General features: G+C 39.8%; 1 protein-coding gene and 1 long non-coding RNA gene across 9 annotated transcripts in view; one reads left to right on the top strand and one right to left on the bottom strand.

The window, feature by feature from the left end:
* PIEZO2 (piezo type mechanosensitive ion channel component 2) overlaps positions 1-26,714 on the bottom strand; it is a 443,406-nt gene that overhangs the window by 75,992 nt on the left and 340,700 nt on the right. For 6 of the 8 annotated variants that reach the window (XM_039525707.1, XM_039525709.1, XM_039525708.1 and 3 more), the window contains 9 exons: positions 24,960-25,001; positions 20,967-21,190; positions 13,381-13,541; positions 12,410-12,586; positions 12,096-12,221; positions 10,406-10,606; positions 8,249-8,453; positions 8,015-8,116; positions 7,284-7,449 (listed from right to left, as the gene is read on the bottom strand). In XM_039525707.1, the coding sequence (XP_039381641.1) occupies positions 7,284-7,449; positions 8,015-8,116; positions 8,249-8,453; positions 10,406-10,606; positions 12,096-12,221; positions 12,410-12,586; positions 13,381-13,541; positions 20,967-21,190; positions 24,960-25,001 (1,404 nt within the window). The remainder of the gene's footprint in view (positions 1-7,283; positions 7,450-8,014; positions 8,117-8,248; positions 8,454-10,405; positions 10,607-12,095; positions 12,222-12,409; positions 12,587-13,380; positions 13,542-20,966; positions 21,191-24,959; positions 25,002-26,714) is intronic. The other 2 variants (XM_039525710.1, XM_039525715.1) reach the window with 1 other exon arrangement.
* LOC120398353 lies at positions 336-26,714 on the top strand. Its single transcript, XR_005594333.1, has 4 exons — positions 336-429; positions 1,618-1,807; positions 25,594-25,720; positions 26,588-26,714. It is a non-coding gene; the product is annotated as an uncharacterized LOC120398353 (long non-coding RNA).

The raw sequence follows: 26,714 nt of genomic DNA, 5'->3' as shown, positions 1-26,714 counted from the left end.
CTCTATCTTCTCAGCTCTCCCCTCACCATCTCTCTTGCTGCCCCTCACTCAGGTCACCCCCCGCCCCTCCACACTATTCTTATGCACCCCAATGTTTCCTTGCGTCCCTGTCAATCTCCTTGTCTGCCCTCCATATTGCTCTATCCCTCAGTCTTCTTCCTGAACTCCACATTCTCCTCCTTTTCCCTGCTGAACCCCGCATTCCCCTTCACTCTGCTGGATGCTGATTTATTGATTTTCCCTTTGCCTTTAGCTGTATTAGCCTTTCTGAAAATAAGCTTTATTTTTTATTGGATTATCCATGTTTTCTTCCAGGATATGCCTGAAAATTAATTGGGTCTAGTTCATAAGATCTCTTCAGGGCCTTTCCTACATTTAATGGTATTTTTTCTTCTCCTGTTTTTCAAGATCATCTCCTCTATCAGTACAGTAAGTTTTTTTTTCTGGTCTCCACCTGCTTTAGACTATAAATCCAAAGTTGCACTAGTTGTTAAAACCCTTTTTATTAGCAACCAAATGTTTATTTCATGCAAGTCTGAGCTGAAGTCTGTAATGATGATTTGCAGATCCTCTCTCATTAATCTAAGTCAGAATATGTGTGGTTCCAAAGAATGCATTATATCTGCCTATGAGAGTGGTCTGCTGCTTCACCTGCTGTTGTCTCCTTGGTTGCAGGCATTAGAAGGGCCAGCTCTGTGTTAGTTGCTGGTATTAGGCCCTGGTGTTAGGGGCTAAAATATTTTCATGTCTCCATACTTCTTTTTTCTGTCCATTTCTAGGTTCTTGCACAGGAGTTCTTCTAAACTGGGATTTTCCCACATCACAAGCAGTGGGAACAGATATCCTCCTGTAAAGCCATCTTGGCTTTGCCTCTAGAAAGTCCCTACTTTTTATTCTTTGGCTTTGTTTTGTTTTTTTAAATTTCTTCACTTGTGGTTTCCTGCAGGCTTAGTTGTGCATCCCCTGAGAAATCCGGGGGCGGAATGAAAAGTGGACTTTCAGAAAATCTCTTCCTTTGGGTTCATTTGTCACTGTTGATCTCAAGTATTTTCCCAGAAACAGGAAAGTTAAGTGATCAGTTTGGTTACAAGTTCTTTCTTCCGATTGTTCATACTGTAGTAAAACCCTTTTAGCAATGCCTGCTGGAACAGTTACTGTCAAGTGTCTCCTTGGGGGAGAAAAATCAGAAGAAAATCTTCAGATTGCTATGTAGGATTTCAGCTATGTGACACTTCATGGACAGCAATGAGAGATGTTTGACTAAAACCTCATATGCAATGCTTTGGAAATATAAAGTGCCCCAACAGAGAGGACATGGGCCAAATTCAGCCCTGGTGTTAAGCAGGTGCAAGTCCCTAGTTTACATAGGCACTCAAGTCAATATAGTTTTAATTTAGATTGTAAAATCTAATGTAGAGTTCAAACTCCTTGGGGCAGGGACTGTGTCTGCTATTTGTTCTATAAGGCAACTAACACATTTCTGGATTCAAGAAAATAAACACATACTGATACATTGGGCATAATCTGGTCCCACATTTACAAAGTAAGGGAATTAAGGGAAAATTACTCAACAGCAATTCTCTTTTCCCTAGTCCTCTCTTCTTCCTTTCTAAACAGCAAATCCAATAACAGGAAGCCTGTGGCTTTACCAACCAGAAGCAAGACGACAAAAGATCAGTGAAATCCAAGACTTCCAGAAGAAAGACATATATAATAAGATCAAAGAAAAACTACACCAAGCAGCACTTCTTGAGGGGAGCAGGAGAGATGTGGCATGGGAAAAGAGACTACAACAAACAGAATTACGGTGAGTAATCTTCCCGTGTTGTATGTCCTCCTCCTCCTATTCCACCCAGCAACAATTGCAATCAGCAAATATCACAAGCTGGGCCTTTGGCAGGGGGTGGGAAGAAGGAACTTCTTATATATAACTACTCTTGGAGAATCTAATGGCAAAGAAACATTAATAAACAAGTACAGATCCATCTCATAGTGCAAGAGGAAGTTATGAGGAAATGAACAGGTGGTCACCTTATAAATTTCAGAAGCAAATGATTCTGCACTTTGAATCACTGCAATTGGCTACAGCAGAATGGAATTTAATAATTTTGCACGTAGTCATTTGGTTAATGGAATACAGTCTTAAACAAATCAGTCATAGTAAGAGAAGTGATTGTAAAAATGGCATCATGTCATGATACTGAACTCTTGATGGCTTTCTATCTATTGTTACAACCTTTAGAAAGACAGAAACTGTTAACTTTTACAAAACTCTGAGTGAGAGATCAGTACAATTCCAGAACTTGCTTTGCACACAGAAAGACTCTTTCTCTGATACAGCAAAGAAGGACTGGGACACAGCACAGGTAAACAAAAGGCTAATTAACATAAAATTCCCCCGAGTTTTGAATTGGACTCAGTGAGCATGTGAAAATTCAAGCACAGGTCCATTACAGAACATGGGAACAGGAATGCACATTCAACCTCTTTTGGAATTTGAATGGGGGAAAGTATGTCAAATCTGGGGATCAGGGACAGAAGTTGAGTGCTCCTGAGCATGACCCAGTCACTAAACTCCTTGGAAAAACCTTCAGCAGTGTATCTGCCTTGCTCAATCTCCACACGGTCAGTGTAAGCATTCCAGGCTGAAGAACAGGATCAAACCTCCAATGCAGTCATATAGGGCATTTCTAGGAATGCACTGCAATCACAGATTTAGTTTCTAAAATCAAAGGTGGTTGGACCACAGGGCCCAACACTCTGTCATGAATGTTCTTTTCTCCAAGAATCAGAGGTAGGATCCCATCAAAATATATCATGTCCCCAGAGTCTTAGACTCAAATGATCATGAGCAGGAAGGAGATAACTCCACTCTATCAGCAAAACTAAGCTATTCAAATAGGTATCCCACATTATAATTAATGTCCTGAAACACACGGAGGTCCAAGCTCCACTTGGCAGGGACCATTACTATTCTTGTTATTAATAGATAGCTCATGTTGAACCAATCCACCATGATGCTCTCCTTCTTTTAGAGGTACACTTACCCAGAAAGAGGAAAGAAGAGAATGTATCTAGGGAGTCAGCCAAGAGGCTTTAGATAAGATTTGAAAACTTCCAGTTAGCATGGCAAGTGTAATGTATATAAGGAATATGAGCTGGACTCTGTTATACTTCAGAATAAATTGTCAGCTTGTCATAAATATAGGTGGAAGGGTAGCAACCTTTATGTATGTAGTAGCATAAAATCCCTCCTTGGCAGCTGTACTGGACTGCTTTACCTGTAAGGGGTTAAACAGTTCAAATAACCTAGTTGACACCTGACCAGAAGGACCAATGCGGAAAGAAGATACTTTCAAGTCTGGGGGAGGAGGGGAAGGGTTTGTTGTAGCTCTCTTTGTTTGTTCCCTCTCTGGATGGAGAGAGAAGCCAAGCAGGTACAACATCTCCTGAAAATATACCTGGAATAATCCATCTAAAATTACAGAAATTGTAAGTAGGGCAAGGAAATGCATTAGGTTATCTTTTGTTTTAGCTTGTGAATTTTTCTATGCTACAGAGATAGTTTTATTCCTGTTTTTTGTAACTGTGAAGCTGAGCCCAGAGGGGAATCCTCTGTGTTTTAAATCTTTTATTTACCCTGTAAAGTTACCTTCTATCCTGATTTTGCAGGTGTGATTCTTTTATTTTTTTTCTTTCTAAATAAAGTTCTTCTTTTAAGAATCTGATTGATTTCAGTGTCCTGAAGACAAAGGGTCTGGGTCTGCGCTTACATTGATAAAGCAATTGGTTGGTATATTATTCTCAAACCTCCCCAGGAAAGGGGGTGAAGGGGCTTGGGCGAATATTTTTGGGGGATAGGATTTGAAGTGACCCTTCCATGAATTTTTGTGTAAATCTCTTGGAGGTGGCAGCAATATCATCCAAGGACAAGGAAAGGAATTTGTGCCTTGGGGAAGTTTTAACCTAAACTGGTAAAATATAAGCTTAGGGGGTCTTTCATGCGGGTCCCCACATCTGTACCCCAGAGTTCAGAGTGTGTGTGTGTGGGGGGGGCGCGGCGGAACCCTGACACAGCTAAATTTCAATTCAGAATCTTTATTATTAGTGATGACACATCAGTGAAGAAGAACACAGCTTGATCTTTAGATCTCAGAGTGAATTTGCAATACTGACAGCTAGAAAAGTCATCTCCCTCACTTGTGAACTGAGCAAATTTTACATGGAAGTCTTATAGGGAGAAAAGCTGGCATGATATTATTATTTTTACAGTCACTTCTTTGACTATGATTGATTTAAGTAAATCTATTTTGTTTAGTTTTAGGGCTTCTTCTAATTTCTCAATGATACTAGTAAAAAGGATCTCCTCATTCTGCTCTTCAGCATGCACTGTCTTCCTGAAGTCAGTGGAAACTGCTACATTCAACACTTCTGAAAACCAGGCACTAGCTCACTTTAGATTAAAGGAAGATATGCCCCTTGTTCTTGCAAACTATGATGAGACATAGCCAATAGATATGGGTCAAGGTTACCTGAAGCCCTCTCAAAACGCTTGGCTCTATTATACATATACAAGAGTTTTCTCAGTCCAACTAATATGCTGTTACTCCAGTCTATGAACAATGAACAATTCAAAACTCAGAATCTCTAAATATGGCTAAAACAGTTGATATTTTAGTCTCAGAGTCTCCATATAGTGTATACCCTGGTAAAATATAGTAGCCAACGCGGAAGTCATTAGATTACTGTTGCTTATTTGGTCCTTGAGTTTTCTAACAAGTTTATTTTTCTTGCTTCTTTTTCTGCCTTATTTTTCATTTTATTTTCTCCATAACATGTCTCTACACAACAGATCTACGCAACATAAATGCATTAAATATAAAAGGCACATAGATTTCCATGCTTAACCAGAACAAGTATAGTCACAAATAATGTGTGTTGACCCCTAACACAATTAAACAGATTGCTTCTCTGGATTTTCTTTTTTTCATATCCAATACTTTCCAGCGACAACATTGCCAGCCCATAAACATGAGACTTTTATGAAAAGTCTGTATACTGTTAATTACCCATATAAGAGTCTATTTTCTCATCACATCCGAAATACCACCTCTGAATATACATAGAGCAATCTAGGACTTCAAGAAATTTTACATATGAATCAAAAGGGAGAATTTGGTCTTAAAGTTTATGGAAAGGCATCAGTCCAGCTAAGGTTGAGGTTACTTCCCAATGAAAGCCTCATTTTGCCTCCTAACCAAAAATCTTCAGAGTACACTCTTTGTGCTGCAGGTTCTTCATATTTGGCCAGCAGACAATTTCTCCCATATTTCTGGGGATTCTAAAAGTTATTCTGGATTTAGATAAAAATAAGTTGATCAGGACTTTTAAAAAATCTGCTAAAAACAGCTTTTCCTAAAAAACCTAAAATGAAATTTATTTGAAAGAGCTTGATGAGCCACAGTGCAAAGGGCTGATTTTGTGAGGGGAAAGGGTGTAATTGGGCAGTTACTCCCTGGAGCGATCTGCATGTCCATCAGGCTCCTGTGGACATTAAAAAAAGATGCCAAGTGAGGTCATTTAAAAAGCAAAGTGAGTCTTTAGCCCTTTTATTTCTGAAGAGAACTTTTAAATGTAGACTCACTGACATTTGTCACAGTGATTTTTCTGAACTAAATCAGGAAAATTACAACATGTTCTCACTGTCCCCTGGCATTCTTGCCAGTGATGCTTTTGCCTAGAACCCCTGACTCAATGACAGCTTGGAATTATCTTCATTTTCTGTGCACCCTCCTCAGATATTAGCTCAGAGCTATAGTAGATGTGGCAGCTGTGGCAACAAGTGGAATTTAATACTCTTCCTGTAGTATTGGAGCCAACGCCACTCCCTTCCCTTCATTCCTCCCAATTAAGCCCCACTGTGGCAGATACTTTCTGTAGATATTTCTGGTTGCTGATAAGACTCCAGGAAATCATCTCCATTTGGTGCAATATCTTGTAGGGAGATGGTGGCACCAGGCCTCATCCTGTTAGCAGCTGCCTGTTCTCAATGGCAGCAGAGTGCATCAAGTGCTATAATCTCCAAATAAACATGTCAGCTGAATGCATTTCAGTGAGTTCATCTTCAAAGCTATTCATGTCTTTGGCCACAGTTTCCAACAGAAACAATAGGATCCATTTAAAGATTTTATGAAGGGATTGCAATCACAATGAGTGTCTGATGAAATAATAACTGGTTTTCAATGAAAGACTCTGCTCCTTCTCAGCCATCTGCTGATAACATGCTTTCTGAGTCACAACAAACATCCAGGGGGCAAAACATAGACGCTAATAAAGTTTCCCCCTTTGTTTTTCTTGTAAATATTGCACCAACCCTTCAGAAATGCAGCAGGCTAGATGGCCAGCTGTGCTGAGCTTACATACACAGCAGCTGAGGAGCAGGGAGAAGATGGCTCCAGGATTATGAGCTGCTCTAATTTTCAACAGCCGGAATAGTTACATAAGAGCTGCTCCATGTGCCAAAGATTGGCTGGAGCAGTGTGTTTCTGGCTCCACCCCTTCTTTTATCCCACACCACCCCAACAGACCTCCGAAGTCCATGGGTGGAAAGGGGGTGTCATGCAGGGGAAGTACCTCAGCTCTCCATATGAGACAGCTTAATGTCCCCTTTGCCCTTATTTGGGTTGGGTGAAGAATCATCTTTTCCGGAGAAGATTTTTGTTTGTTTAAATAGTGTATGACCTTCTTTGATTTGGAGCAAAGCAGCAAGATGTAATTAACTGATAAATACATTTGTGGTATTAAAGACATACATAGACAGGGCCAGACTAACTCAGTCTCGCACAAGTGCATGGGGCAGAGAAGACAAGGAATAGATCAGGTGCACCACACTGTACTCACCAGGAAACCCAGGGAAAGATTTTGCTCCTTCAGGCACAATCCCTCCTTGAATTCCACCTGTGATGATGTTGATCTGTACCTTCCGCATGGCACCACCGAGGCCATCAGTGGGCCAGCTACACCGAGATACTCAGAAACATGCTCACTTGTGTTGGAAAGAGCCTTCTAGGTAGTACTATATACTCTTTCCAGCTATTTCTTATGGAAGATAAATAACTTATTGCTGCACAAGATGTATGTTGTAAAATGGAAAAATTTAAGACAGATCTCAATAGAGTTGAAAGCCAGAAATCCAACACTCTTAAATTATAGATACCTTCAAAATGGAGAACTTTAAAAAGAAGATACATTGTAATTTCAAAATATTCCAGACCCAGCTTTACCGGCAGTGAATGAAGTCGGGAACAGGGTTGTGCTGGCTAAATGACGCTGCATCAAGGTTCATGCAAATTTCCACATTGTCCCCAGCCATGATTCGCACAGCAGCCTTATTTTCATCCTCAAACATTTGTCTTTGTAAGGACGCACAGAGCAGCAACATGAAATCGTCTGGAAAAATGAAGATATGACTGTAAGAACTTCAGCCATTAATTCAGATCTATTGTGTAATGCTGAATGCTATTGGTGATATGCTATAATCTAATCACAGCACAGTAGTTCTTACAATGATCCCTGTAAGACTGCATTATCTACAATGCACTGTAATGCAAATTTGACATTTATTACTACATTTCCTTTTCACCTGATTATTTCACTTCCATGATTTTTTTCCGAGAAGGAGATTAAAGGGAGGAAACAGAATTCATCACTTTTTATCCAGCTTTATTAAACAAAAATGTACCAGCTGCATAAATTACTGAACATTTAAATGCACTGATTTTATAAAAACACAATTACTGTTCAATGTACTGTGTTAGTACATTGCCTAGTGCAATGGGGTCCTGGCCCATGAATAGGGCCTCTAGGTGCTACGGTAAGAAATATAATAATAATGCCCTGTAGAATATGCCAAGTTGCTTCTTCAAAACAAATAGAAGCTTTGTATTATACTTTTGCATGATTTGAAACCAAAGAAAAGTAAACAACTTTCACAGCTCTGTGCTAAAATACTTACAGACAAGAAAAATAGGATTTGGTCTTTCAATGAAGTCTGGAAAGTATAACCACTTTATGATGTTGGAGTTGAAGTTGGCATTAGGGCTTCTCCATGGATAGTCTACAATAAAAGGAAGCATCCAAAAATGTAATCAATAGTTTATAACAATTACTTCATTTAAAAAAAAATATCTGTCAATTTTCCAGCAGTTTCCTGTAAGAGCAAATGGCCTTAAAAGGTAAGTGACCCTACCTTTACAAGGAGCAGGTGGAATGCCAATACAAATGAAGTACTGGAATATAATGGTGCATGCCAGAAAACAGCAGTACTTTGGCCAAATCTCTGCAATAGCTTTTCTTCTACGTCGATATAATACAGCAATTAACCAGAAGGCATGAATCATGGCAAAGAAATCCATTCGTTGACCAATTACATTAACTGACAGTAGGAAACAGGTCTGTGGAAGAAGTAAAGAAACATATGCAGCATTTACAACCCCTGAGATGGTCAGGGCAGATATAATAAATTAGCCTTTCAATCTGATTCTTGGAAACTTGATGTAGCTGATTGTAGCTCTTCACATACTAAGCCTCTGACATGGTTAATAGTCCTCCAGCTCCCCACACTTTGTGTAATTTTCTATCGACACTGACTATCTCAATGCAACTGTAAAGCAAGTTTCCATTTCATGCTACTGAAAAGATATAAAATGGCCAGAACATTGTCATGGATAGCCTAGATTGGAAATGCTTAATTGTTGCCAAGCAAAGCATGTTACATAGACATATATTTTGATACTACTTACAGATGTTAGAAGAATGAACTCATGAAGAAAAAAAATAACTGGAGGGCCTCCTCAGGTGGGAACCACATAAAAAGAATAAGCATTCAGACAATGTAACTTTTGTTTACTATAGACAAACAGCTCAATTGTTCTGAAGTGGTTTATTCCAGCGTTATTTTTGAAGCTCTTTTTCCCAGGGTAGTTTCTACTCTCTGGTTGCACTTAAAACAGTGCCTTTAGGCGATGCTGTGATGCAACACTTTGTTTTAGAACTCAGTGAATAATTCATAGTGAATCATTTAGTCAATGAATTTCATCATTTCTCTCTCCAGGAACTGCTCACACAGTGATGGTCTCAATTTTTGTGGCTAACTAATTTTGGTAAATTGCTCTCAAGGATGGCTTGTTAACCATTATTACATTGACTATTTGGAATTTGAAAGAGATGTTGGTTAGTTCTGATTAGACTCATAAGCATACAGTGACTTATAATTGGGTTTCCACTGAAAATATTTATGCACATGAGCTGAAAACTTGCTTTCTGCAGGTATTCTCTAAAGTTTGCTTAAAACCTGCCTTTTACACAAACATTCTTGCCAGTATACTAATTTTCTTAATTTGAATATTAATGAAAATTGAACACAAAAGGTGTATGAACATAGCTGAAGCAAATTCACTGTTCTATTCAAACAAATACTTATAAGTGTTTTATGAGGTATTTACTCAGCATTACTTTAGTTTCAAGATGGATTAAATTTTGTTTTGTCTGTATGAGTTGGTGCCAGACTACGAGGGGAGGGAGGGCAGAGGGATGGTGGGACCTAGACAGAGATGCAGGTTGAACAAGAGATACAGAAAGAGCAAACCTCAAATCTGCCCTACTACTTTGCCCATGCTGCTGCTGGCAAAGCAGAGCAACATCATACATGGAATACAGCATTGGCCTGGGACTCAGGAGTTTAGGTTCTACTTCCAGATCTGCCTCTGACCTGCCACATGACCTTGGGAAAATCACTTCCCCTGTCTGTATCTTTCCCTGCCCATGCTTTGTCTGTCTTGTCTATTTAAGTAGTAATCTCTTGAAGTCAAGAAGCACAGTGGGGGACCAAGCTTCTTGGATCTACCATAATATAAATAATACTAAAATAAAGAGGGACTTATTTCTTTTCCCAGCTCCTGCAACAGTCCTGAGTGCAGCAGGTGCAAGAACAGCTAATATGTACTTAGCCATAGATGGTAGCCTGCCAGCTGCAGCTTTTCTTCTCTGCTCCCATGGCACTCAACTCAATTGTAGGTGACATCAGTGGATGCCCCTTGCCAATCCCTCCCTGAATAGCACACAGCCTTCTCTTTTGGTGAATTAGAAACAGAGCACAGGAATGAGAAACAAAGTATATTGAAAAGAAAAGAGAGAAAAACAAGAGAAAAAGCATGGGGTGGGGAAGATGGAGAGGGAGAAGAAATGGTGGTAACTGTGCCTAGACAACTCTGGCCCTGGTGAGAGTAGCGGATGAGGAAGCAGCAAGTTGTCAGTACATCTCTAACCAACGAAACAAAACAACCAACAAAACAAAACACCACAAGGTTGGGAATCATTGTCTTAGCCACATGAATATGTTATTTACCTCCAACCCAAACTTGTAGAAGAAGTAGTTTATGAAATACTTGGCACAGTTTACAAGTCCATCATCCAAATGTAATCTTGTAATGTCATGGAAAATGGTTTTAGTCACAGGTGCAGTAAGATTATTTCGACATCTATAGTACTCCTGATGCCGGTAAATTGTAACTTCAAAGGCCAGAATAGCCAGCATCAGTAAGTTATTCTACAAAAGAAGCAATACAAAGAAGATACAATCAAAACTGAAATATGAGGAGTTGGAAATTTTTTCTGAGAAGCATAATCAATTAATATTCTAGTTGATGTTATTGTTTTATATTACTGTAACAACAAAATGTTTTGGGATTTAATTTAGAAATGGGAAGCTTACTTGAGCAATAAAATGCATCAAGGGTTTACCAATTCCACAATTTCTGTTCCTCCCTCCGGAGGGGGTAGAGAGACCTACTGTTCCTCACTGCAGGTGTCATGATAACTGAGCTTCTGAATTCATACTTTAATATCTGCAATGCCACTGACTTCTGTTCTCACCAGAAAAACAATGGAAGTGCTTGATAGCATCCTTTTGGTGTTGTTTTCATAACCCTATTTTACATGGGCTGTTCATTTTGCCTCTGTTGGTGCAAGAGGGAACAGCAGCACTATTAAGTACTGTCAGACAGCTCTTTTATGTGATAAAAGACCAGAAACTGTGCATCTGTCCCATATTTTGGCCTTATCTTGCTGGAATCATGTGAAGATAAGAAGCAGAGAACCTGAACTGGGCTGGGTCAGCACTGAGAAAGTTACCCTCTAGAGAAGGGTGTAGTTCTAACTTCAACAAATCTGATCACTGTGTTCAGAATGAATGTAAATCTGAAGGCCAATGAAGGTACCATACAGGTAGGTGAAGTAAGTCACTGATTGTTTTTTTAAATTCAGGATGAGTCACAAACAATAATTAAACCTGTGATATAATCTAAATTTGCAGTGACTCAACCATGATTTTTTCAGCCATTTTCCATGCAGAGCACTTTATCCTAAATCATAAGTAAAGGACTTCAGACTCTCTCTAATCCTATGGGAGTCATGCAGGATAGCCTTCGGGTGCTGACATAGAGTAAAACTAAGAAATGTTTAATACAAATGAAAGTAACAAAACATACCCTGCCTGCATTAAACAAAACAAAAACTAGAATAAAGACATAGGTTTATTGCTGTTTCCCCTCCCCCCATCCTCACCTCCCCGCAAAAAACCCAACATTTTTTCCAAGTTGTTTCTTAGGAATAAAAGTGTTAAAAAACAATTGCAGGTGAAATGTGCTGTCAGTCAGAGACACTTATCCAGATCAAACATTTATCTTAGATCTTATAATATCTGAAATGGATGTATGTTGTTACTTCTTACAAATCTTGTCAGTCAAATTTCTTGCTATCCTTTTAATCCATAGTAGAGCAAGACAGCTATGGTTCTATGTGCATCTTATCTGAATTGTTGCATGGTATTTTCTTGAGTTAGGGCTGTAGGAATCATGCATAACAGGACACTTGCCCCCTACCCATACACCACTTTTTTTTCCTCCATTGCCCATAGCTCACAATTCATGGAATGATGTATTTTGTGTGTGGCACATGATTCATTTCAAGGACATTGAAAAGTTCATCAGGGAGTAATAGACAGTCGGTCTAAACACAGAAAAATGTAGAGCAGTTACCCTTAAGTATACAAGCAGGGGATAAGACTTCCTTAATCCAACCCACTCTGTAGGATCAATGGGTGCGCTGTAGAGAAGCGATGTCTTCAGTTCTTCACTGCCTATGTCAGTTTCATTTTCTGTAGGCTAAAATGCAAACAACGATAAGTTCTTTAGTTAGAGTCTCTTTGGAGCCACTGGGGGCAGGAATCATGATGGCTCAGCAGAAACACATCAGCTGAACCGCAGCTTTGAACACTTCACATGCTTCCTTTGGCTCTGTCCTTTCACTGAAGTACCTAGCAATTAAACTCTTAACATGCACTACTACTCACCATTGTACAGTTACTGGAAAAGGTGCTAGGGTCAATAGATGTGAGCTGATATAACATTTTGCAGACGATAATCACACATGTCCAAACAGTGCAGACACTTGATGCCAATGGGCGGAATTGAGCATATGGCAAAGCAAGAGCCCAGGCAATCAAAAACACAAAGTTAAACAGAGACACCTGAAAACACAAAACAGAAATTACACAGGGCAGCCAGATGACCAGGCACCTTAACATGACCTTTTATACCTAGAATACCTCACACACACACGTCATTGAAAAATCCTTCAAAACAAAGGGCCAAAAACAAGATCTAAGAAAAGTAATGAAATAAAAATTTAAAACAGCTCTCGATGTGATGCTAGACATGGATGTCACTGAAACTCAACAGCAGTTAGTGGCTGGCAGGAAATGTAGCAATCAATTAGGATGGAAACAATTCTAACTTCAAAATACTATTAGCACCACTAGCCCACACAGTGGCATGCCCACTCTACAAGTATGGCTTTAAATAAAAAGGGCCAAACCCATGGCCCTGCGTTTTTTCAGCAACAAAGTGTACACATTGGTGTGTTGGGGGTGGTAGAAAGGCTGATTTTTGTGGTAGGGGACTCACACAAATGACTTTCTATGCACACCAGAGTTCTCCCTCTCATCTGAAGGGGATGCTGGTGGGAGGAGGGAGTATGACTTTGGCTCTTAAAAAAATTAAACAAAAACCCTAGTATCTTCATTGGTGGAGAGGACTGGAGGTTTTCTGGGTGAGAGGGGTCCCCATTCCCAACTGATGACTTTAAGTGAAGATGGGATTTAGGATTTGATTAGGCACCAGCATCTGGAGAGCCCAGCTGGATCATGGACACCCAGTTAAGCCGGCGCCTAAGAAGTAGGTTGGAACGAGGTTTGGCCCACTGCTGTGGAGACAAGAAGCATCAAGAGAAGGATGAGATTTTGTCAGCACAGGTTTTACTTGCCTCTTTCACTGTGACCCAGATGATGTATGAAGAAACAATTTTGATAATATGCAGCTCCAAAAGCCACCACACAAAAACTTGCAGTTTATGAAAATATTCCAGGAATTTCAAGAATAGCACCGTAAGGCGGTCAATCACCAGATGCCACTTATTCTTTAAATCTGCAAAGACAAACCCAATGGAGTAACTGAAAAACTGTCTTTACCTTTGTTACTTCCCTCTTCAATAGAAAATAATAAGACAGGATTTTTTCCGCTCAGTCCCCAAACAAGAGACATTAAGGTGAGTAAAATCAGCTCTGATTTTCAATGGTGGATTAAGACTAAATGGGGCCCTCCCCTACAACAAATCAAAGGCTACCCACTACAAAAGTACTTGTGGCACTGACTGTGCATCCATTGGCCCCTGCAGACTCAGGGCCTGGATCTGTGAATCCATGGATCCCTGCCTTAATCCACCCATTGATCCTGTAGAACTAACACAGTTTAGTTTGATTAAATTTAGTGCATATGGTCCCAGTTTGTTCAGAAAAGTGTAAGCATGAGAGTAATTCACAGAGGATATTTCTTCCTAGCAAACCTTTATGTCAGCGTTGAGCAGAATCACATTCCAACCCTGAAAATTATATTGCTGAGAGTGACAATGTGGAAATGGAAAAGACTGCCTGATGCTAGCATAGGGCTGAACACTGCTTTCTAAAAGCTGAATATGCCACCGAGATGGCTAAAAACATGTTCACAAGTCTCACAGATGTTTATAGTCCTCTGGGAAGAGCAATATACTGTAATAGAGCTTTCTGAAGAATTTTGCAGAGTCTGCAAACCCTCCCTGCAGAGTTTTGCTTGAAATACAACTTCTAGTTACCTTCATTGTACACTTAGCATTAGCACTGCTCTGTTTCATACTCATAACACACTACATCAGAGAATACTACATTTTGCTAATCAATAAAGGAAGGACTTGATAAACATGGAGGTAGCATCACAGATGTACTTTGCTCATTTATCTTGACAAATGTAATTTGCAGGGAGGAGCCAGTCACAGATGTAAGCCAGCAGGAGCAGTTTAAGCAGGTAGTGTGGCACCCAGGAAAAGTAAGGGGAAAGATGGGGCCAGTCAGAGGTAAGCTTCCGGTGCTCCTGAGGCCCAGCATTACGTGGAAGTGACCCCCACTTGGGCACCATTAAGCTCCATCTCCTTGGGGAAGAAAGGAAAAAACTGAAGGGAGGAGCCAGACAGAGACAGAAGGTGACAGAAGCAGCTAAAACAGGGCCTGTCAGACAGCAATAATGTCACCACAAGGCTGTCCACAGTTTTCATTCTGAACATTCTCTGCCCTGTTCTGTTTGGCTGTTTGCTCCTACCCCTTCCTGTCTCCTTCCTTAGTCTCTTCACTTCGACTTCACTCCACCTGCTCTTCAGGCTGCTCTCCCCTTCCTTTCTTCCTTCCTTCTTCATTGCCCTTACAGTTCCCCCTCCCTTCAATGTTCCCTCTCCTTTCCTTTATTTTTCCAGCTAGCAAATACTCTCCTAACTAAACCTCACACAAAGGAGTTTAATTCCAAAACAACTACAAAACAAAAAAATGGAAAAAAAAATCATGGCACTAACATGACGTTTGCCAACCATCACTCTGTTCTCTCTGCCTGTGTGTTCTATCCCTTTCCTGGGGACTTTTGACTGTCTTGTCTATTTAGCCTGTACAACCTTTGGGACACGGATTCTCTCTTATTCTATGTTGCCACAGTGCCTTGCGAGTTGGTCTCTAGGCACTAGCATAATTCATCGATTCCAAGACCAGAAGGGACCACTGTGATCATCTTGTCAGACCACCCATATAACAAAAGTCACAGAACTTCCCAAAATAATTCCCAGAGCAGATCATTTAGCAAAACTTCCAATCTTGATTTAAAAAATTATCACTGATGGAGAATCCACCACAACCCTTGGTAAATTGTTCCAGTGGTTAAGTGCCCTCACCATTAAAAAATTATGCCTTATTTCCAGTCTGAAATTTGTTTAGCTACTACTTCCAGTCATTGGATCCCATAATATCTTTCTCCTCTTGGCTGAAGAGCCCATTATTAAATATTTGTTCCTTCATGTAGATTACAGACTGTAATTAAATCACCCCTTACCCTCCTGTTTGTTAAGCTAAATAGACTGAGTTATTTGAGTCTATCACTGTAAGGCATGTTTCCTAATCTTTCAACCATTCTTATGGCTCTTCTCTGAACCTTCTCCAATTTATTAACATCCTTCTTGAACGGTAAGCACTAGAACTGGACACAGTTTTTCAGCAGCAGTTACATCAGTGCCAAAAACAGAGGTAAAATAACCTCTCTACTCTTACTTGAGATTCCACTGTTTATGCAGCCAAGGATCACGTTAATTCTTTTGGCCACACCATTACACTGGGAGCTCCCGTTTACCTGAATATCCTCTATGACCCCTAAGTCTTTTTCAGAGTCACTGCTTCCCAGGATAGAGAGTCCCTCATCCTGTAAGTATGGTTAACATTCTTTGTTCCTAGATGTATACATTTTGCTGAATTAAAACGATATTGTTTGCTTGCACCCAGTTTACCAGTGATCTAGATCTGAAGCAGAGACCTGTCTTCATTAATAATACTCCCCCAATTTTGGTGTCATCTGAAAACTTTATCAGTAATAATTTTATGTTTTCTTCCAAGTTAAAAATGTTAACTACCACAGGCCCAAGAACCAACTGATATGAGACTCCACTGAAAACATACCTGCTTGATGAAAATTCCCCATTTATCAGTTAGCCAGTTCTTAATCTATTTAATGTGTGCCATGTTAATATTATATCGTTCTAGTTTTTTTTAATCAAAATGTCATGTGGTACCAAGTCAAAAGCCATACAGAGGTCTAAGTCTATTATATCAACATTATTACCTTTATCAACCAAATTTGTAATCTCATCAAAAAAGATATCCAGTTAATTTGAAAGGATCTATTTTCCATAAACCTATGTGGATTTGCATTAGTTACATTACCTTCCTTTTATAACTGAGTCCCATATTAGCTGCTTCATTATCTTTCTAGGGATCGAAGTCAGGCTGATAGGAATATAATTATCTGGATCATCCCATTTACCTTTTTTAAAAATTGGCACAACATTAGCATTCTTCCAATCTTCTAGAACTTATTGAAAATCAGCATTAAATATCCAGCGAGCTCTTCAGCCAGCTCTTTGAAAATTCTTGGATGCAAGTTATCTGGTAATACTAGTAATAATTTAGTTTTAATTAACTGTAATAATACATTATAAGGTATCAATATATGATGTAGTACATATGTATTATAAAAACAATATAGTCTTAGGACTTGATCCTGCAAGTTGATCCATGGATGTGGACCCATATGACCGTATCACTGAAGTCAAATGGACTGCTTCTTGGAAAAGGGTTTGCCAGACAGATCACTTTGCAGGATCAAGCATTAGTAATCTGAGACTCACTAGCTCACAATGCTATTTGATGAGAAGTAGAGTGAGACCACTTTTTTAAAATGAGAATTATTAAGTCTGAAGATTGGGTTAGTAAAATGTAGACGAATGAGAACCAGTAAGAATGGTTGCAAGTTAGTACGGGAGATGGAAACATGAAAAATTGGATGTGGCTGCCTACATTGGCCAAAAATGCAGAGGAATTTCAGGGCTCCTTAGACAATGATGTCAAGTTTTCTGATCTTTTTCTTTTTAAATAAAAATAAGGAACTGTCTATTGAGTGCATATTTTGTGTGAAATTCTGCCTTTTTGGGTGTCTGGCCACATAATGCCAGATTATTGATTTTGTTTTCTTCTTTTTTCCTTCAAAAAATATCCTTTGCAAGTATGTTTCTATATGCATATGTATGTATTAAGATGGTCTTTAATGACATGATCACTTACTATTTCTCAAAGAATAAATGTTATATTGTGCCATTTTTTTTTACCATACTGGAAAACACCACTTTGAAGGTGCCAGGTGAATGAAGCAGGTCATGCAAATTACTGTCATGAGCTATATCTGGCATACCCAGAATAATATATGGTACAAGATGCTACACATGTAAAAAAAATTAAACGGAATATTGTATTATTCGAGAAATAGCATTTAATCATGCAACAAAGACTGTATACATTACTCTGCTAAAATAATGCTGGCAATTCCAGACTCTTGAGTGCTTAACAGTGCAACGTTATGGCCTGGTCTACACTAAGCGTTTAAACCGGTTTTAGGAGTGTAAAACCGATTTAACGCCACACCCGTCCACACTGAGAGGCCCTTTATATCGATATAAAGGGCTCTTTAAATCGATTTCTGTACTCCTCCCTAACGAGAGGAGTAGCGCTAGTATCGGAATTACCATATCGGATTAGGGTTAGTGTGGCGGCAGATTGACGGTATTGGCCTCCAGGTGGTATCCCACAGTGCACCACTGACCGCTCTGGACAGCAATCTGAACTCGGATGCAGTGGCCAGGTAGACAGGAAAAGCCCCGCGAACTTTTGAATATTTCCTGTTTGCCCAGAGTGGAGCTCCGATCAGCACGTGTGGCGATGCAGTTAAAAATCAAAATAAAGAAAGAGCTCCAGCATGGACCATGCGGATGTGATTGCTGTAAGGGCAGGCAAATCTGTTCTATCAGCGCTCTGTTACAGAAGACGAAATTCAAAATCATTTTTAAAAAATCTCCAGACAGACGCCATAGCAGGGACTCAGCGCACTGCTGCATGACAAGCGTAACGGAAAGCCAAAGAATCAAATGGACGCTCATGGAGGGGGCACTGGAGCGGGGACTGGAGGACTCAAGCAATCCCACAGTGCCTGCAGTCTCCGAAAAGCATTTGCATTCTTGGCTGAGCTCCAAATGCTTCTAGGGTCAAACACAGTGTCCGCGGTGGTTCAGGGCATAGCTCGGCAATTTACGCACCCCACCCCCCACCCCCAGAAGTGAAAGGGAAAACAATCCTCTCTTGACTCTTTTACATGTCACCCTATCTTTACTGAATGCTGCAGATAGACGCAATGCTGCAGCACTCAACACCAACATCCTTGCTCCCCCCCCCGCCATGGGTGGCTGATGGTACAATATGGCTGATATCCATCGTCATCATCAGCCTATTGGCACATGGGGCAGTGCAAAAGGACTGGTAACCATGCCGACTAGCATCAGTGAGGTCGATCAAGGGCGCCTGCTCCTAATTTTTCCTGGTAGATGGTGCAGTATGGCTGGTAACCGTCTTCATCATAGCAACAGGGGGCTGAGCTCCATCAGCCCCCACCCTTCATGTGTAAAGAAAAGATTCAATTGTCCCTGGACTAGCAGCGGGATGCTGAGCTCCTCTCCTCCACACTGCTTAATGTCCTGTCTGGACTATCATAGCAGCTGGAGGCTGCCTTCCACTCATTTCTCACTAACAAGTCAGTGTGTCTTATTCCTGCATTCTTTATTACTTCATCACACAAGTGGGGGGACAATGCTACGGTAGCCCAGGAAGGCTGGGGGAAGAACGGAATCAACAGGTGGGGTTGTTGCAGGGGCACCCCCTGTGAATAGCATACAGCTCATAATTTCTGCAGGATCTGACACAGAGCAGCTGTGCTCTCTGGTTCTCTGATACAGTGGTTCTCTAGTACACTTGCCCATATTCTAGGCAGGACTGATTCTATTTTTAGATACCAAAAAGGAGGGATTGACTCAGGGAGTCATTCCCAATTTTGGCTTTTGCGAGAGCCAGGGGCACTTATGACAGCAGCAAATGGTGCAGTGCAAAAGGACTGGTAACCATGATCATCTTATTACCAATTTATGGTATGGTAGATGGTACAGTATGGCTGGTAACCATCTCTGCTGTCATGCAAAAGCAAAAGCATGCTGCTGTGTAGCGCTGCTGAATCGCCTCTGTCAGCGGCATCTAGTACACATACGGTGACAGTCACAAAAGGCAAAACAGGCTCCATGATTGCCATGCTATGGCATCTGCCAGGGCAATCCAGGGAAAAAAGCCGCAAAATGCTTGTCTGCCGTTGCTTTCCCAGAGGAAGGAGTGACTGGCGACATTTACCCAGAACCACCCACGACAATGATTTTTGCCCCATCAGGCACTGGGATCTCAACCCGGAAATTCCAAGGGGCGGGGGAGGCTGCGGGAACTATGGGATAGCTACGGAATAGCTACCCACAGTGCAATGCTCCAGAAATCGATGCTAGCCTTGGACCGTGGACGCACACTACCGATTTAATGTGTTTAGTGTGGCCGCGCGCACTCGATTTTATACAATCTGTTTTGCTAAACCGGTTTATGTAAATTCGGAATAATCCCGTAGTGTAGACGTACCCTATGATATAGCTTTTTGGTGTGCATGCGCGCACACATGCACACACACAAACACTATGTGTATGTAACTTAAAAGTACCTCACATCCAGCCACAGATATTTTCTGTGCTGCTGCCAAGATCCATTCAGCGCAGCACAGAGTGGAGGCCTCCAGGGAGTCAGTTACTGCTCCCTGATTCTTGGCTCTGCCCCAGTGTAGGTTAACTTTCAACAGCTGGCCAGTGTTCCCAAGGGAATTTACACCAGCTGGGGATAAGCCAGAGTGCAGCATATTCCAATCATGCTCTTGCCTGCACAGAAAGAGCACAGGAGCTAGGTATGTCAGGGCTACACCCACCGTGGAGTCCTCTATGCAGATGGAATCCCCCAGCCAGGGAAATGAGTGGTTTCTGATCCCCTGGTGCTGCATGAACTGAGTGTAGGCTTCTTAGAACATATAAACTGGCATTTTTCTTTGAGCAGGTCTCATTGCAAGTCTCTATTTCTGTTCCAGAGGCCTACATATAATGGTAACAGTAGTTGCCCAAATTAATGTAAGGCAATTTCCAGACAATCTGATTTTCCTCTGTTCTAAACACTCTTCCCTCAGTTTCCTGTCTCTGACGTGTTATTTCTCTTGCTAATCTAAGTCATGCAGGGTTCATGTTCATAACTGTATTACAGAAATTATTTATGTCTTAGCCAAAGATATCCAGGATAACAGCCTTAACCTCACCCACCACCACACTTCAGCATTTTTATATTCATTTAGAATCAGTTAGCTATTCCTCATTCAAAATTGCAAAATGTGACACTAAAGCTGTTCATGAACAACGAAGCAGAGAACTTACTGAAATGAATAACCTTAAAATCATACACTACAAAAGGGGAAAAAAAGCATTATTTCTTCAAGAATTCACATGGAAGGAGCTTTCCATGAGCTTCAGGAATCTCCTCATCCATCACTGGCTTTGTAAAGGGCTTTCCTCTAGTAGAAGCCGGAGTTTTTTTTTCTTTTTTCATTTTGTAAGCATACTGTAGGTAACAGTAGCTGTTCTCATCCTAAGAGACTGGAGCATGTTGAATAATTAACAAGGACCCATCTGCTCAATTCAGACTATTTTGGCAAAGACTCTAGGCAAAATTAAAAGGAAAACACAATGTTACCTAAAGTAAGATGAGCTCGTCAAGGATGAACCACCTACAACTGAAGTTAAATAAAGTTAGCAAGGGGCAACATTACAGTCCCAAAGCCTACCGGAAGTTTCTTCTACATCAGATTCATCCTCCTCCTCTTCCTCCTCTTCCTCTTCCTCCTCCTCCTCTTTCTCTTTTTCATCCTGACCTTTCTCCCCCTCCCCATCTCTCTCTTCCATTCTTTCATCACCATGCTCTTCCAGATTTTTATCCTCTTCCTTTACGTTGCTGGCAGTTAAATTCAGCATGGTTATGTCAGGCAGACTTCCATCTTGGTGCACCAGTCTGTCGGTAAATAATGAGGTGTCAGCAAATTGAGCCGTATTGGTATCAAGAACGATTTTTTCAAGCAGTATAATTTAAAAAAATAAACAATGCATGTATAAATGCCACTGAACTGGAAATGCTAATGATTCTGGTACTTTCTGCAAACAAACACTGCAAACTGAGTCCGAATGTAGTAGTAATTATTTCTCACTCGGATGCTAGTGATTTAGTTAGTAATGAGTGGTTTTGACACCTAAACTTGACATTTTCCCCAATGGAGAAAATGGTCAGAGTTTAAGATGTAGAAGCATGAAATGACACTGTGAGAGAGCGAGCATTTCATTACTTCATGGGGGACTTACTCATTGTGGTGGTTTGGTATTTTTTTCTTGAGGCTGCTCAAAGTAATTGAAACAGAAAAAAAGGGAAATGAGAACAGGGGTTATAAAAGAAGATCAGAGATAATAAATACATCATGCTACATAACAATTGCTACAGCATTCTCCTACTACATCTGCAGCAGCCTTCTGATGTCAAGAGCATGCAGCATGGCATTAACAGGGCACGTCTACTAAGAATCACAAAATCAGAGCAAAATGGAAAGTGTGCCATATAACTATGCTAAAACTAATTGCTAAAAGTGTGCATATTCTCCCATGCTTTTCGTAATGCAACTGAATTGTCACAGGTAAGCTATACAATTCATATTTTGAATACATTTTCAACTTTTTGACATGGAAAGATGCAACTGGGTAGCAAAGAAACATATTAGTTTCAAAGGTTGTTTTTCCACACACACCCCCCAGCTGCAGATTCATAAACAGTATAGCAAAAACTCCAAGGTCACCTCTTCAATAGATCTGATATCATCTAATTTGGGGAAGGCCTACAGTCTCTCTCTTTTCTAAAACTTGCAGAGGTCATACCTCAAATCCTGAACCATGTCTGAATGAATCACTTAGCAAAGTCAAGAGTATAGAAAATAAGCTGAAATACACAGCATGCAAATTATGTATTTTAACATAGAAATGATAGTAATGTTAAATCTTTTGAGAATTATTACGACATTTAAACTCTTTCTCTTCTATTATCTTTGCTTTTTTACAAAAGAGAAGACAAAATTAATAATCACTCATCTTCTATGATATAAAAAGTTTCAGCCCAATATGAAACTCACCAATTCATTTTGCTTTTCACATGTATTTACATAATATACAAATTGGAGACCGACTGCAACCAAAACCTTAAGATCCCAACACCTCTGAACTTTGTGGACATTCAGATCAGGGTCTGGATTGGCACTGCACTGCTAGCCCATATCTCTCTAATGGATTCAAACCTGGATCCAAACTTTCCAAAACTCTGGGAAAATCTGTATATGGATCAGAATCATGTGGCTCAGATTCCTCTCTAACATAGACTCTTCTGACATTAACATACCACTCCCCTACTTTCTTACTGCCAGATCCTGCACACAACTCTAAGCATAGTGACACAGACCTCTATCATGAATAGTTTCTTTTGAATGAGACTATTCCTGTAGCACTCTGTTTGGCAGTAAAGGTATGCAAGATCAGGTCCCTAACCATTTAGCTACAGTAATAAATACAATATAATCAGGAATTTTATAAAACATCTACTGTATTTTTTTATTCAGGTAACTAATTTTAATAGGCTAAAGTATTATTTCTTTTTTTACAATATGAAGTGTTAGCATATTATTCAATTTTATTAATTTTAGGCAACAATCTCTGAAACTTTTAACTAGCATATTAGAAAAATGAAAATCTAGAAATACCTATTTACTCTGTACAATGTATTTCAAAACGTTGCTTATAAAACATGAACAGCACAGCATGAGCTGTCAATGCAATAGTTAAACAAGCAGAAGCATCTTTCAAATAATTGGGACTTGCAATTTTTTCAAGTTGCAAGTTCAAGTGGCTTAAATAAGGGAAAGGTTACAGAAAACTGGCTAATTGATCCTCAAGCAGTAAATTAATTGCATGCTAATTACTGAAAGTCAGAAAAGGCACAGTGCATAATATTGCTTTAATACACAGGTCAGTCCCAAACATATATAATCTTACAAAGTATACCTATCAAAATGATTACTAAGAAAAACACCATGGAATGTGATTAGAATCCAGTGCCCATTAATCTCATTTGACTAAATCCTTAATTTTCAGTAATCCTTAACTGCCCATTAATCTCATTTGACTAAATCCTTAACCTCAAGATATTTTATTTCAGCAATAAGCAAGAGTATTAGATATTAAGGGTGCTTGTTCCCAGCTGCAGCATAGATATACCCATATAGGTCCCAATTCAACAAGGTATTTAAGCATGGCTTAATTTAGGTGCCTGAATAGTCCCCCAGACTACTAAGATCAATGGTACTACTCATGTGCCTAAAGTTAGGTATATGCTCAAATACCTTGCTGAATCAGGGACACATTTAACTATGTTTAATATATTTACTAGAGCTGAGTGAATAATTAATAGTGAATAACGTGTTTGCCACATTTATGCTTCTTAGGCTCTTTGTGAATTTTCTGCCAACAATTTATGTTTTTTTTCCAATTCACTTGTTCAGAATCGTTTGCCAAATAATTTGTTAATAATGCTTGGTCTGTATAATATTCCTGAGCCATCCATTGAGAGTATTCAACATCCAAGATTCAAGCTGTTAGTTTTGAATGGGGACACAGCTCACATGGCATTTTTTCTGTTCTCTGACTGAATGGGTGTTACTGGCATGGATGCTCAAGTTTACAAGTTCAGCATGTATTTTCTGTGGATAATGCCTAATACTTAAAATTTGCTATTTCTGTGACCATTCCTGCCAGCAAACTCATTCACTACAGCTGGGATTTTTAAAGGCACCTAAAGGATTCAGGTGCTCAAGACCCATTCTCCTTTGAGAACCGCAGCCTAAAATATTGACCACAAGTGCACACAAAAGGGACATAAGCACAGGATAAGAACATTAATTTTTCATTTGGGCAAATATTTACAGAAAACTTGTTGAGGTATTTGCCCTGTTTTTGTGCTTACGTTCAGGAGTAACAAAAAACAACCCCATTCTTATTCTTATCCTAATTTAAAAAAAAACCTATCCTTGAAAAATTGAAAGGAATCTTGCTTATGGAAATATTTTAAAAAGCTAATTTTATGAAGGCATGATGATAATATAAATTTTGTGGTTTAGATGCTGTAGCACTCAACTCAGTATATGGCTTAACTGGTTTTAATGTCCTGAAATGTACAGGTATTCTATTTTTGTCTACACTTCTATTACTCTGTATACAAGAAAGCTGAGCCGAAAGCACAGACTTTCACTTTTCTTTAGAAAAATACTTGTTGTGCATATTTCTTTGACTCTCACAAGCATTATCTAATGTACATCTGACGTAAGTAGGCGTGTGGATTTGGATATGTGTACATGCATACACATACAAAGAGTAGCTATACCAGCCTCCTAAACTAATTCTGTTAACTGCAGCCAATTGGAAATAGTATTGTCTACGCCTTTATTGAGCTTGAATGAAGTTTAAGAGAAGAATCTGAGTTGGGAAGAGAATTCACAATCTCTAAATCCATGTGGCAGATGTGTTAACCACTATAAACCATCTGGTGGGTTTAGAAGACTAAGAATTGTCTTCTTTGCTTATTTCACAGTACTGCACAGCATGAGTGATTTTTGTTTCTAGGAACTGAAGAAATAGCAAACAAATTAAAGTACATTTTTTTAAGAAAAGGAAAGGAAACATTGAAATATACCCACCTATTTATTATTAGATAAACACGGCCATTGACTTTAGCATGGCTACGAGGTAAGAGATGAAAGCACAAGAATGCATGCGATGGCAAAGGAGAAATGAGTTAGAGAGAGAAAAAAGGAAACTGTTAAACAGGAATGAATGTATTTTGTTACCTGTTACAGAGACAAGTATTGTCACAACGAGACTCTAAGTCTAAACACTTATTACTAATCTTGCAGTGAAAGAGTTTAATGGGTTTAACTTTGAATGTGTTCCTAAATCCCATTGACTAATGACTACCATGGGAATTAAAGTACATGTGTAAGTGTTTTCATGAACTGGGACTTAATTAGATTTTAACAGTTTCTCTATGAAAATGACTAAATCTCCAGTGTTGTCCACATACTGAAAATAAAGGTTTGTCTTCCTGTAGTAATCAGTTGATACAACACAGATAAAATTAACAGAAGTAGAAAAAACAACCATAAATAGCAGGCACAGTAAATGTGGAGCTACATCACTAGATCTTTTAAAATGAAATGAATGAATGACTGCATGTTGCTTTGATGGCTTTATAAAAGCTAAACCTTGTTATTGTACATAACTACTTTTAATAGGTTTTCTGTATCATAACATCTTAATTTTCTGCACAACCAGGTTTTTACTGCTGACAGCACTGCCAGACCAGCATCGGTAGCTGTGGCAAATCAAGAGGCATCTTATTCTGCTTCATGTACCATGAACAAAACTGATAGCTAAAATTCTGTTTCCAGAATCCTTACAGGTAGGGAAACAGTCCTACATCTAGATGTATGACACAAAAACAGTGTGTCAAGTAGGAGGAAAACAGCTGGATTTTCAAATGTCAGGCTTTGTTTGTGTTAATTACTGTAGTAAAAAAGGAGAAAACTTATTTTGATTTGCAAATAGGAAAGGCTTGCTGTGAAAGTCACTGATGAAGAACAAATATGATATGTGACAATTATGGGTTTCAAAATACTGTAAAAAAAAGTAAATGTTGTCACTTTTAGAAAACAGTTTTAAAAAACTTTAGCTCCTAATATAACAGTTGCTTACAATCCAGTCCTACATCTAGATGTATGACACAAAAACTGTGTTGTATTAGCATGGAACGAAAGATAATGTAACAACAGATATTCTTTCCAGGGGCGGCTCCAGGCATTAGCACGCCAAGCACATGCTTGGTGCGGCAAGCCAGTGGGAACGCTCTGCCTGTCGCAGCGAGGGCGGCAGGCAGACTGTCTTCAGTGGCTTGCCTGCGGAGGGTCCACTGGTCCCGCGGCTTCGGCGGACCTCCCGCAGGCGTTCCTGCGGAGGGTCTGTTGGTCCCGCGGCTTCGGCGTGAGGTCCGCCAAAGCCGCGGGACCAGCGGACCCTCCGCAGGCAAGCCACCGAAGGCAGCCTGCCTGCCGTGCTTGGGGTGGCAAAATGTCTAGAGCCGCCCCTGATTCTTTCTTTACCACTTTAATAAAACGAAGTCCTAAAATGCTACTAAATCAACTTCTACTATCAGGGTCCTTAGACCCAGACCTAGAGCATTAGCTTAAAATAAAAATCTACACACAGTCACCTTCCTGTTTACTTTTTTTATAATATTGGTACTTTCTAACTTTGATTGTTCTGCTTTCAGTATGACACTGGCAGCACTTAGTGTCGATTTGTACCACTGGCCCCTCACTTTGGGCAATGACATCGGTTTTCTTCATGTCAGCATTTGAAGATGGACAGTATTTTATATCCTCTGTCCCACATATGGG

Source organism: Mauremys reevesii, linkage group 2 (assembly GCF_016161935.1).
Source record: "Mauremys reevesii isolate NIE-2019 linkage group 2, ASM1616193v1, whole genome shotgun sequence".
NCBI lineage: Eukaryota > Metazoa > Chordata > Testudines > Geoemydidae > Mauremys > Mauremys reevesii.
This window is presented reverse-complemented; position numbering and strand designations above follow the sequence as displayed.